This window comes from Stereum hirsutum, assembly GCF_000264905.1.
Source record: "Stereum hirsutum FP-91666 SS1 unplaced genomic scaffold STEHIscaffold_7, whole genome shotgun sequence".
Taxonomy (NCBI): Eukaryota; Fungi; Basidiomycota; class Agaricomycetes; order Russulales; family Stereaceae; genus Stereum; species Stereum hirsutum.
In genome coordinates, this window is record NW_006763137.1 from 2,157,262 (window position 1) to 2,170,362 (window position 13,101).

A 13,101-nucleotide genomic window follows, 5' to 3' on the forward strand; every position below is an offset into this window, starting at 1 on the left:
GGATGGGTCAAGGAAGTCTAATTTGCGGTCATATCGATTAGACATTGAACCTGTCCAACCGGACTGGAAGGCGAGTATGATAAATTTTCACTTTTTATTTGAAGACAAGCAACGTTCTATGGTGGAATATTCCTGGCCAGGAATTGATGGTCCTGGTCCTTCCTCAGTACGATTTGGAGCTCCGGCTGAGCGTATTCATCAAAGTAAGACAGACAGCATCCACCTTCATTTTGTATGGCTGACAATAAACTCAGAACCCATGGACCATTACCTTCATAATATGGATGCCTGTATTTTCGGAGAACAGCGTGCAGAAACACATCGACTCATCTTGAGGGAGGGAACCAAAACTATGGCAAAGTATATGGGTGGATGGCCACGAATGCCTCTGATGCATGGTATATGTCTTCCGTCTACAATCAAAGGTCAGTTTGACATACTAGTTTGGTCATGTACAATCCTAACTTTATTATGTGTACCAGTGCCTACTTGGGATGTACAGCATCACTTTCTACATTCAGATCAAGTGTCAGCCATACCTTTAGAACAATTATGGCACCAACCTCTAAAGACTGGTTGTGACATATTATCTTGGAAGGATGAGATTTCTGCGGGAAGTTTTGTGGCAGTTGCATTTGTTCCTACCCGGACAGAGGATCCTGAAAATGGACGACCAATCCTGAAACGATACTTACACGGAGTTTATATTATCTTACCTCCTACTGTCTAAATATGTATCTTATCTAATTCGACCTCTTTGGCTGGCAAAAAATAACACATGCAATTATCACATGGATATAAGTTCTGCCTGTACCCGGTTTGCTAGAACGACTGTACACCCTGTTTCACCTACATCAAATGAAATTGATCACAAATGAAATTGATCACACACTAGGGGATGAAACATTTAATATCTGTCTTTCTACACTTATAAAAGCACAGGTGTTTGCTGCTACACTTTCTCTTCCTAATCCCCATCATCCGCAAACCTCACATTGACTTATATTCATACCCCTCATCGTCTACAGACCTCACATCATGAATAAGACCACTTATTCATACATTGCCACAACATTATGCATTCTGACAGCATGCCCTATCTCATTCTTCCTAAATTGGAGTATAGCCAGCCTCAAAGATGGGCTTTCTATGCTTTTGGCTATTATGTCATCCATTATTCTATCCTATGGGATATACAAGTTAATCATACAAGTTATATTTGCACAAGATGTACAATCATTTGATGCTGCACAAGCTGTATCTTCACAGGTTGACTTAGAACGTATTGTTCAAGTCGGTGGAGCATACGCACCCAAACGTTATAGCTTTACATTGTTACGGTCATATAAACCTGACCTTTCTGAAGAATACAAAGAAACCTTCTTTCATTTTGAAACCATGGTACGGATAAATAATATACATCCTAAGTATATGACACATCCATATGTGGTTGTCCAAGTGCCTTTACACATACTGCTCAATGAAAGCAAAGATACACTAGGGTCTATTGCCAGACTTCATGGCATACCTGTTCATTCAAGAACACCTGTTGCCTCAGTACGGGAGTCCCTTGAGAAACATCAGACCTGTGATATTTGTAGATCCACTATATTTATATTTTATATTGCTACCTCAACACTATCAAGCACTGAGCGTTCCACAAATCACAAGCGCCGCCACATTGATAATAACACCAATAGTGTGCCCATGACCAATAATGGTACAAAGAATAAACATAAACCAACAAACAATGATAATGTGTACACAGAACTGTTCCCGCCACGGCCGCCATCAACCTCAGTATTAACACATATTGTAAACTCATTTTGTGAGGCGTTGGAACCAGACAATGTTATGGAAGAAGGATGTGCTGTTTGCGGTTTGCTTTCATTGACTAAAACCATGATACCTTTGTCTGATGCCAAGATCAATATATCACTTTTATCACACAACAATAGTAAACTTACTCGTAAAGAACGATTTACAATTGATGACCCCATTGAAGATATTGACGGTCCTGTTATAGATCATAATTGTAATAAAATATGCACAGAATGTTATAATAAGCTCAAGAAAAATAAAATACCCGCAAATGCACTTGTTCTAGGTAACTGGATTGGAGATGTACCCAGAGTTATGAAGGGGCTGTCAATGGCAGAAAAGATGATGATATCTAGGGTACATCATAATTGATGTATTGTGCGAGTTGCAAAGTCCGGACAGCATCGAATGAAAGGAAATGCTATATGTTGGTCTGTGCCTATGCCCAATATATATAAAGCCTTACCTCCTACACCAGAGGAAATGAACGAAGTACTTGCATTTGTATATTTAGGGCCAGAAAAGCCTACAGAAGATGATTATAAACGTACCCCATTACTAGTACGCAAAAATAAAGTAAAGAATGCCTTGGAATGGCTCAAATTAAATCATGATCAATATCATGATTTGACAATAGCTTATGATGTGTTGGACCGATATTCAGAGAATACACCAATAGTAGTCACTGATTATAGACATTCTGATAATCCTATACAGCCGGAAGCAACTGCAGTGACAGGAGATGAGTCAGAAGAAGGAACAGAGACAGGGCCATGTACCTTTCAAGTTCATGGCCTAGTGGGATCTGACTTGGAGCACATGAATACACAGCAATATAAGGCAGAGGCATTGAAGCATTTATTGCATGGAGGTACCGCCCTGGGTATTGGTAGGTCAGAAGAACCTGAAAGTTTATGGGATAATCCTACTTTGTATCCTCAAATATTCCCTTGGCTATTTCCATATGGTAAAGGAGGTATTGGTCATGCACTAGCTAAGAATAAGGTAGAAGATCACACACGTAAAGGGCAATTACTACTTTACCATGACAAACGCTTTCAAGTTGATCCTATGTTTCCATTGGTTGCTTTAAATCATGAACAAATCAAACAATGTGCTCAAGCTGGTAATCTTTTGACTAACAAAGCTAATTTTAACTCAGTAGCAGATTGCTTGGTTAATTTAGATCAGTCAACCTTACTGTCTCTGATTGAAAAAATGAAGGAGGGTAAACTTGTTAAAACGCAGACTCAAGAAGAGAAGGACTGTTTTAGAGTAATTTCAGACATTGATTACGTAGCACAACATGTGTCAAACTCTAGAACTAACCAAAAGTATATGCGAAATGAAGCGTGGGCACTTGTTCATTATCTTGGGGCCCCTCACTGGTTCATAACATTCTCTCCTACGGATAATAAACATCCATTATGCTTATATTATGCAGATACAGATGAAAAAATATACCCCAATATTTGGGATAATACAGCTAGAATGAAGCTTATTGCAAGAAACCCAGTGGCATCAGCCCGTTTCTTCAAAGTTATAGTGGACTTGTTCATTAAATATGTCTTAGGCGTTAATAATCCTGATAAACTTGGATTGTATGGTGAAACGGAAGGATATTACGCCACTGTTGAGCAACAAGGTCGTCTCATGCTACATTTACATGCTCTTCTTTGGATCAAGCATGGATTAACACCTCAAGAAGTGCGTGATCGTATTCTCGATGAAAATTCTGACTTTCAGACTCGATTGGTACAATACATTGAAAGTGTACAGAAAGGAGAGTTTTATACAGGTACAATGGCCACAGTAGCTGTAAGAGCGCGTGAGGAAGAAGCATCGCCTAACTATCAATGTCCCACACTTTGCCTTCCTGAGAAAGCTCCTGCTCCATGTGAACCTCACTTTAGCAATGAGTCAGAAACAGAATGCTTAAAGTGTACTACCAGCAACTCTTGGTGGTCTAATGTGTTTCAGAAGGTGGTAGATATCATTTTATTTAGATCAAATAGACATAGCTGTGAAAAAGGAGGGTGTAAAACCAATAAGCTTCATAACTGTAAAGCACGATTTCCAAGGGACACCTATCTTGAATCTTCCATTGATCCTGACACAGGAAGTCTCCGGCTACGCAAAGGAGAGGCCTGGCTGAATACATTTTCACCTATCCTGACCTTTCTCATGAGATGTAATACAGATGTCACTAATCTATTGTCAGGTACAGCTATTAAAGCTGTTATAGCTTACACAACTGATTATATTATAAAGCCAGGTTTGCAAACACATGTAATGTTTGATGCTGTTAAAACTGTATTTGAAAAAAATGAAGACATTCTTCATGGTGATGCTAGTAAAGGAGTAAAGGCACGCCAACTCATGGTAAAGATTGTAAATGCGCTAACCGCCCGTAAAGAAATTGGTGCTCCTATGGCTTGTCTTTATCTTCTAAGACATCCGGACCATTATACAAACTTTAAGTTCATTGTATGGTATTGGCCACAATTTGTTAATCATATAAAAGAACAGTTTGGTATTCCTTTATATGGATCTGACAAAAACAGAGATAAGGTTACTATCCGCAGGGTAGAAGAGTCAATTGTATCATTGTCCCCTGTTATTGACTATATATACAGGCCATCTATATATGGTGATGTTTGTCTATATGACTGGATAACTATGTATACAAAGAAGTATTGTGGCCCTGCACGCTCAAGAAGAACTAAAAATACAGTAAATAAAATAAGTAATAATGAAGCAACAACACATCATATCATTCAGGAGGATGACAGTGCTGATGAGCTTGATTTATTCCGGCACATATCTCCAGATACCACAGAATGTATACCTGTGCCTGTAAATACTGAACAACCTTCACAGAGCTCATCAAACACTGTATATTCTGATGATGAAGACACATCTGAAACTATAGTTCCAGATGATAAAGAAGATACTGATGAAGATCCTGCAGACATCATGAGTGTTGATGAAAATGAGTTCATCCATAATACTAAGACATCCAAAGGAAAGAGTGTAAAAAGGTCCAAACCAAGTAAACCTATACATCAATTCCTTTCTGAACACCCGAGCTGGAAAATATATGACATTATTAAACGGGAAGAAAACATGGTCCCAATACTGACAGGAGGAACACTTCCACGTAAGGATGGAAACCGTGAAGACTACTGTTTAACAATGCTGGTATTTTTCAAGCCATGGCGTTCTGGCAAGGATCTCAAAGCCAATACAGAAAACTGGGATACTATATTTCGATCTCATGATTTTACAGAAAGACAAGTGACTATCATGAAGAACTTCCATATAAAACATGAATGTCATGATGCAAAAGATGATCATTATGCACAAAGAAAGAAAAATGCAGTTAACTCTGGTCATCTACCTGGCAACATATCTGACTATATTGATGACATGCATTATCAAAGTGAAGTAGACAAGTATGAAGACTCAGAAGATCTACTGGAACATGTAAGAAAACAGTCTAATAAAGAGGGCCGTGGGTATCAGAATAATAAGAACTTGATGAATCTAATGAAGAGTAAATTAATATTGACAGGGTGGACAGATAGAACTGATGTAGATATAGCATGTCCTCAATTTGAGCATTTTGACTCTGGTTTAAATTCCACCGCACAGTGGAGTGATTTACTTCAGACAAAGAAAGAAGAGGTTATTCGCCTTCGAACTGAAACAATTGCAAAAGAAAAACAAGTTATGGCTAAGCAAACTGAAGATCAGATAGACTGGGTCGATACCGTTAAAGAGGTGGATCGGTCTTACTTACAAATGGACTTTCAAATGCAGAAAAAAGAGGATAAACAGCTTACTACAGCAACCATCATGAAATTTTCCTTGAATGAAGAACAAGAGCGAGCTTTTAGAATACTTGTAAATCATGCAACTCACCCAACTGGAGAAAATTTACTATTATATGTTTGTGGTATGGCTGGTACAGGAAAATCACAAGTAATCAAAGCATGGAAACATTTCTTTAAACGAAAGAATCAACCTTTTAGATTTATGGTTATGGCTCCAACAGCCTCTGCAGCTGCTGTTGTAGGGGGTTCAACTTATCATTCCACGTTAGGCTTTCAAAAATCAACCCCTATGAAAACTGTGTCGGCCTTGAATACTGTCAGAGAGCGATTAGACAATGTAGACTATATATTTTTAGATGAAATATCCATGGTAGATTGCACCAGCTTTTATGAGATGAGTGCTCAGATGTGTATAGCTACTGGTCTTATTGACTATCCTTTTGGGTCAAAAAACTTTGTCATTGCAGGTGACCCTGCTCAATTACCACCAGTTAAAATAGCTGGCCCAGCATTATACAGTGACACTGTAGGTTCTGTCATACATAGAACACATGCTCTCAAAATACAAAAACAATCTATGGGAAAAGCATTATATCATCAGTTCATTCATGTGGTTATGCTTCGCCAAAATATGAGGCAGAAGGGACAGTCAGCAGAGGATGCTGCCTATAGAACAGTATTGGAAAATCTACGGTTTAAGAAATGCACACAAGCTGACTTGGATCTTATGTTAACACGTGTTGCTGGGAGAGGTCCTAACAATCCTAAAATATACGATAAGAATTTCAGATCAGTTCCTATTATCACTGGCCGTAACGCTGCACGAGATCAGACTAATATTACAGGAGTAGGTCTCTTTGCAGCAGACACAGGTCAACAATTAACCACCTTCTATTCTATAGATAAATTCAGAACATGGGCTGATACCGAAAAGAAGATTGAACGTAAAAGAGGAAAGAAACCAGTTGATTTGACTAGACAGACTGATGATGTAAATGGAAACATCCAGGAGGCCCTATGGAATTTATGGCCATCAAGAACAGAGCATCATCCTGGTATGCTTCACCTGTGTAAGGGCATGCCTGTTATGATAAAAGATAACCAAGCCACTGAACTCGCGGTCACAAATGGTGCTGAAGCAGAAGTTGTTGATTGGACATCACATCTACTGCCCGATGGAAAACCTGTGTTAGATATACTGTTTGTCAAGTTGAAATACCCACCCTTTACAATTAAAATAGAAGGTTTACCAGACAATGTTGTACCAATCAAAAGATTAGCAAAGGATATTAAATGCGGTATGAATGACGATACCACTATTTTGATAACACGTGATCAAATCCCTATTGTACAAGATTTTGCCATGACAGACTTTGCATCACAGGGAAGAACTAGACCATATAATCCAGTTGATCCTGAATTCTGTCTAACACATCAGTCTCTATATACAGCTCTTTCTCGAAGTTCTACCCTATCTGGAACTATATTATTACAGCCTATTGATCCTAAAATTGTTCAGGGTAAACTTAATCGTCCACTTAAACAGGAATTTAGGGAGCTTGAGATTCTTGATGATATCACTAAGCTTAGATACTTGGGTAAACTCCCTAGCAATATCAATGCAAATACTAGAGGTCAGCTGATAAAACAGTTTCTTGATTGGAAAGGCAACAATTATATACCTTCCAAAACACCAAGTTGTTTACATTGGAATGATAAAGATCCACTATATCCTACATCAATGCCAAATAGAACTACTCCATGGCAGTACCTAGATCGTTATCAATTAGATCATGATGTTGATAATACGTCAGACACCAATCATAATTTAGAAACTGATGATATGAATGCTGATATTCCTAGTGATCCTCCTCTAGATCACTTTGTCACTGCTAAAGGTACAGTCTCACTTGGTACTATAAGCAATGACAGGCCAAATGTAGCCAATAAGAAAAAGCGTAAAAGAACTGTATCCACTACTAGACAAGGCCCAGATGTACATTCATGGAACGCTACAACCTGGAGCTGTGCATATGACAGTATCCTTACAATACTAAGACATATATATGTCAATAATACAATGATGTGGCTAAGCCGCTGGGCCAACATGAATGAATATATTCATTATTTAACAGTATCATGGGAGGACCCCAAGGTAGATTTGAACGTAATCAAAGATGCATTACAAACAAGAATGCATGCATTTAATGCTACAGATTTTCCATGTGATAATACAAGGGGAACTGATATACATGCCTTGTGTAGAGAGTTATTCAAGGATGATTTAAATAAATACTATCAGATTATCAAGTGTTGTGTTTGCAACCTACAACTTCCTTCAAAACAGTATACAAATTATCATTGGGATATAACATCGACCAGGAAGAGCTCAGTTGCCATTGCTGTACGGTCATATCTTCATAATACCAATAAAAAGTGCCGGTGTAGGGAACCACTGGTATCTCATATTGAGTTTGGATCATCTCCTCCTCCTGTAGTTGTGTTGGTAATGTCACAAACAATGCAAATATCTAAAACATTTTCTATAAGGCATGATGACATACCAATTAGATATATCCTATCTGGTCTTGTGTATTATGGTGGCAATCATTTCACATGTAGAGTGTTTGATAGAGCAGGTAACTGTTGGTATTCAGATGGTGCAGAATCAGGAGGAACACCTATAAAGGAGGGAAATATGGGTAATATATCTAACTTACATATAACACGTGGAAGAAACATATCATTAGCTATATATTCTATTGATGTGCTATAGGTATGCATGACTGATCACAATGATATAAGTTGTACAATGACCTGCACTCCGTGACTCCTGCTCCGATCTGGTGTGCCTTTTATTCTTGACTTGGGCAAATCTTCAGAACAATATTGAGGGGGCAAGGTCAAAGAGAACATCTCAAGTCCAAATTTGAGGACTAGAGATAAGAGGTATACATAAAAGATTGAAAGAAGACCAATGGTTGCTGTGTATATAATCAAACCCACCTAAGGTAGAAATCATTATAGACTGCAGAATGACTGTCAGGCATAGGTGACTCCTGACCAGGAAGCAGATATTGAATACAAGTGTTACCAAATTATGCTGACAGTGATTCTGTTCACCAATCTAGAGAGGGGCATGATTTTCTGTCTATCTCATCACTATCCATACAGATGCCGCACTTGAGTAGTTAAGTAATCAATTGTCTAGACAGACACAATGATAAAGATACAGAGACACATATATTCACATCGTTATGATTATAATCTGTACTTATTATGAGTAAAATAAATCATAAACACATCTTAAAAGATATAAAGTACAGGACCATACCATGATAGTTAGACATGTAGAAGCACTCTTGCAAGACATTACTCAGGAGTACCCTGAGCGTGCAAATAAGTGATTTGACACTTTGAGAGCTGCAGTACAATCATCCCCAGACGAAGAAAGTATCATGAAAAAGTTTAGGATAACTTTCTTGGATCAGGTTGTTAAAACTCATGCAAGTCTTACCACTTGCCATAAGTCTGCCAATTGTGATGTCCTATACATCCTTAAGCTGTATTTATGTGGTGTTTCTCTTCGTAGGCAGTCCTTTGCCAGCCGGCTTGCTGTTTAGTGCTCCAGGTATGTACAAGATAACTTTGATGATTTTTTGCATCATGTTGCAATGCGTACCGGTCTGAATGTTTATGTTTACGGAAGAGTTGTCAATCAATACCATACCAGGAAGGGAGGATATCTCTCTTGCTGATCTGAATACTCAGAGTCCGGGTCACACACCACTTGTCAATGGACATCTTGCACTCCCACCATATGAAAATGACAACACACAGGGACATTGTACGTTAATTTTGCTGTATATTCTCTTCAATTCCCAGGTTACCTCACCACAATCCCCACTTTGTTTGAAACAGTCTTTTCCCCTCAATCTAGCCCACCTCTCATCTTTGACATACCCCTCCCCCAGACAATAACTCACCCAGACTACTCTGAGCCCATACAGTCAAAACCAACCAAGATTGACAACGAACGATTGTGGACTCCACCGAGCAAGAAGTGTCTGGCACCACAACCACATCACCTTCATTACCTTTATATATGTTAAGACCCAAAACATGATGAACTATGCCTGAATAGGATGAAGCCAGAGGAAATTAGTCCCCATGACATCTCAGTCTAAGGTCGAAACCAAACTAAGATTGACAACAAACCATTGTGGACTCCACCGAGCAAGAAGTGTCAGCGACCAAGTCCCCGATCACCTGGCGCCACAACCACATCTCCTTCACTGGCGTTAGGGGTCTGCAAGAACCTTGCATTGCCCGAGGCCTGCCAAACCTAGCAAAGAAAAGAACCAAAAGAAAAAGGTAGTTTAAACTGATTTACCTTCGTTCCTCAGGTATCGGAATCACCTTTATCTTGCCACTCTCTTTCTACATGGAATTGCAATTCGATTTTCATGAAGCCCCGGGATTCATCACTGGATTGTGAAACTGGTCCGCTCTTCTGTCTATACCATGATAGTTAGACATGTAGAAGCACTCTTACAAGACATTACTCAGGAGTATTATATCAGTAGAAAATAGTCTGATGCAAGAGCAAATTAATATTAAAGAGTTTATCCTTAAAAGTAGACATCCAATTTTGACTGGAATGATTGAAACTCCTTCACCCAACAATCCACTCTTATCAGTGGCTGCCTCATAGCATGATCATTGTTCATAATTAACCAGAACCGGCGGCTTCCCTCACATAGTGAACACATTGATCTCCTATAACTTGTCTTGGTAGGGTTTGAAATGCTTGAGAACTCTTTGATGATCTAGAATGATATATATAGAATGAGTACAATTTAAATCCCTTAACGAGGAATCGTTAGAGGGTGATTATGTGGACTTGTCCGATATTTATATAGTACCTAATTACACCGCCATCTTTTTACTTTGTAATAATACATACATATATTGTAAAAATCACTAAGGAGCTCATTCTCTTCTATGCCTTCCACATATATTATCCTTGCCATATGACATCTGCTCATGACAATGAAGGGATGGCTGGACTGTAAAGTCTCAAAGCATGTTGAGCATCTGTACTGCTTTGAATACATCAGACACTCTACAGATGTAAGTCGATGCTTGTTAAAGTTACCAGGTCTTGATAATCATGCCCGCAAGAATGGCACTTTGAGTTGGCCTACATCCCTTCATCATAACACGGTCAACCACACTACCAACACCAACAACAACACCAACACCAACTTGAGCATGTTTCAGTCATAGATGTAAGCTATTTAGAAAGGTACCTGCTAGTAAGAAGGGTATCCTTTACAATGGTTCCTTTGGCCCAAGACTTATAAATGCCAATACTGGGCTGGCTACTGGAGCGGCCGGGGGGTGTTTCTGGGTGGCCGGGTGGCCTAGAGTGAAGGGGTGGTCCTGATGGTAGAGTAGGAGGTCTTTACTTGAACTTTCAGCCCCTTGGTCCCTACTGGGCAATACATTTGCAACATATTAGTGGAGTCAATGTATGCAATACAGGACTGGTGATGACGGGTGGGAAGATGAGAGATAGTCAATAGTGACTCACAGGGGCTACTTATCATCTATTGAACTTCATCGTGATATGTTCCTAAGAAGAAGTCGTCATACAAGGATGACATGTTTATTGTACCACCACCATATTTTCTTTGCGGCCCAACAACAACTACATCACAGCTTCTTACCATAAGACCTGCACTACACGTTCTTGGTTTTGCTCACATGTGAGGTTAGGTTAGGTTAGGTTAGGTGAGGTTAGGTTATCTCACAAGGAGTGAATGAGATCTATTCTGGTCTAATGTCAACTCAATGGTAAAGATCATGCTTGTTTTTCTCAGCGCAAATTCACTCACAAATAGGTTGAGTGAGCAGTATCGAATCACTTGCAGTACTGGGCTAGTTACGGAGGCGGTCGGGGGGTGTTTCTGAGTAGCCCGGTGGCCCAGGGTGATGGGGTAGGGCGTACAGGGGTGGTCTTGGAGGTAGAATAGGGGGTAGGGAATAGGGTAAGGGTGCTGGGAAATGGGTAGGGCAGGTGGGTAGAGCATATATAGTGAAACAGGCTGGGTTATGTATGGATAAAATGAGGAATATGGGCAGGGGTGGATAGGAATGGAACAGTAGCCGATAAAAAACGGAAAAATGGTAGAATAATAGAGGAGATGGTAGTGTGGGACCTGGGTGTACTGGATATCTAGGGGGTAGATCAGTAGGGTAATCGGGTGATCTGGAGGTGTTTCAGTAACTTTGTGAGATTTGTGAATTAAGAAGAATGGATCACATTGCCAAGTGTCGCTTTGATGGAATTGACGTATAGAATGTAAATTGTGGCCCAATTTTGACAACATGAAGTAGGTCGATTTTAAGGCTTCCATCTATATGATAATCATTGATAAATGTATAATATGGTCTAGATCAAATTTGTAATGAATTGGTCCATTATTTACAAAGCTATAGCATAAATAGTCAGCAAGATATTGCCCTATCAAGGTGGAAGCGAGTGGGCAGGCCAGAACTATTGCCTTGGTTTTTGCTGTGATGAGTAGTCCTATATGAATACTAGGTGATAGGGAGAAGTCTGGACACAAAAACAATTATTGTGACCTTGGTAGTGGTGCTGGGTCTAGAGGAGGAGGAGGATAACATCTACCCTGGGGGTATTACAATGGTTATAATGTTTGATGGTATGGATGTGATGATTACAAGTTTTTGGCACCATTCTTGTTGTGGTAATCCAGTTTAAATTTTTATAAATATTTTTCAAGCACCAAAACAGCCGCGGATGAATGGTGTAAAAATAAAAACCATGTTTTTGATGGGGGAGCAGGTGCACAGGCAGTATTGGGTGTGTATATAGTCCAGATCTCTCTCAAATGCAGTGTGATTGTGGTGTGGTGTAGTACAGGGCCAGGATACATCATACATAATGTTTTTGGGTGATCCAAGGGTGCTTGAATTTATGAGGTATTTGTGGACCAATACTCATTGGATATAAGCTCTACGTATCAAGAGGTAGATGTCCAAAACCGGATCTGAAGTGATCAACCAGTGTACACCTCTCAAAGTACTAACTACACTGTTATTGATGGTTGAGTAAAGACATCCCATTGTTTGGGATGATAGAAATGTAGCCTACATACACAAGATCTTACGGCGCAAAGTACTATCATTGCTCAGGGTGATTGAAACAGCCAACTCAAAGTCAAAGTTAAATATAAAAAATAAAAAACCAGGCATCGTGCCTGCCATGCTGCGTGCAGCAATGGCCTCTCCCCCCAAGTTGGAAGGGGGTAGGATGGGCCACATGCCATTTTGCTGCCCAGGGCCAACCCATGGTCCAAATTGAATCAAACTTTCTAGAAATGAAGTATATGGATAGGAATGAGATGTTAGATAT

At 39.5% G+C, this 13,101-nt stretch overlaps 8 protein-coding genes across 8 annotated transcripts in view; all 8 read left to right on the plus strand.

The window, feature by feature from the left end:
- STEHIDRAFT_111358 (uncharacterized protein) overlaps positions 1 to 242 on the plus strand; it is a gene marked incomplete at both ends in the record, with an annotated part of 3,589 nt that extends 3,347 nt beyond the window's left edge. The window contains one exon of the mRNA XM_007304497.1: positions 110 to 242. Within this exon, the coding sequence (XP_007304559.1) occupies positions 110 to 242 (133 nt within the window). The remainder of the gene's footprint in view (positions 1 to 109) is intronic.
- A 1,531-nt stretch (positions 243 to 1,773) lies between these two features.
- On the plus strand, positions 1,774 to 1,935 carry STEHIDRAFT_41370 (uncharacterized protein; the record flags this gene model as incomplete). Its single annotated transcript, XM_007303866.1, has 1 exon — positions 1,774 to 1,935. A coding segment is annotated over one exon (162 nt), but the record flags the coding sequence as incomplete, so codon positions are not given.
- Positions 1,936 to 2,229: 294 nt separating this feature from the next.
- On the plus strand, positions 2,230 to 2,874 carry STEHIDRAFT_37986 (uncharacterized protein; the record flags this gene model as incomplete). The annotated part of the gene is made up of 1 exon (XM_007303863.1): positions 2,230 to 2,874. A coding segment is annotated over one exon (645 nt), but the record flags the coding sequence as incomplete, so codon positions are not given.
- Positions 2,641 to 3,462, plus strand: STEHIDRAFT_57466 (uncharacterized protein; the record flags this gene model as incomplete). Its single annotated transcript, XM_007303923.1, has 1 exon — positions 2,641 to 3,462. A coding segment is annotated over one exon (822 nt), but the record flags the coding sequence as incomplete, so codon positions are not given.
- A 12-nt stretch (positions 3,463 to 3,474) lies between these two features.
- Positions 3,475 to 4,146, plus strand: STEHIDRAFT_56961 (uncharacterized protein; the record flags this gene model as incomplete). The annotated part of the gene is made up of 1 exon (XM_007303878.1): positions 3,475 to 4,146. A coding segment is annotated over one exon (672 nt), but the record flags the coding sequence as incomplete, so codon positions are not given.
- On the plus strand, positions 4,114 to 5,910 carry STEHIDRAFT_57571 (uncharacterized protein; the record flags this gene model as incomplete). The annotated part of the gene is made up of 2 exons (XM_007303933.1): positions 4,114 to 4,502; positions 4,704 to 5,910. Coding segments are annotated over 2 exons (1,596 nt in total), but the record flags the coding sequence as incomplete, so codon positions are not given.
- Positions 5,911 to 6,273: 363 nt separating this feature from the next.
- On the plus strand, positions 6,274 to 6,999 carry STEHIDRAFT_41194 (uncharacterized protein; the record flags this gene model as incomplete). Its single annotated transcript, XM_007303865.1, has 1 exon — positions 6,274 to 6,999. A coding segment is annotated over one exon (726 nt), but the record flags the coding sequence as incomplete, so codon positions are not given.
- Positions 7,000 to 7,020: 21 nt separating this feature from the next.
- STEHIDRAFT_42304 (uncharacterized protein) lies at positions 7,021 to 7,773 on the plus strand (the record flags this gene model as incomplete). The annotated part of the gene is made up of 2 exons (XM_007303868.1): positions 7,021 to 7,435; positions 7,490 to 7,773. Coding segments are annotated over 2 exons (699 nt in total), but the record flags the coding sequence as incomplete, so codon positions are not given.
- Between the last annotated feature and the right edge of the window lie 5,328 nt (positions 7,774 to 13,101).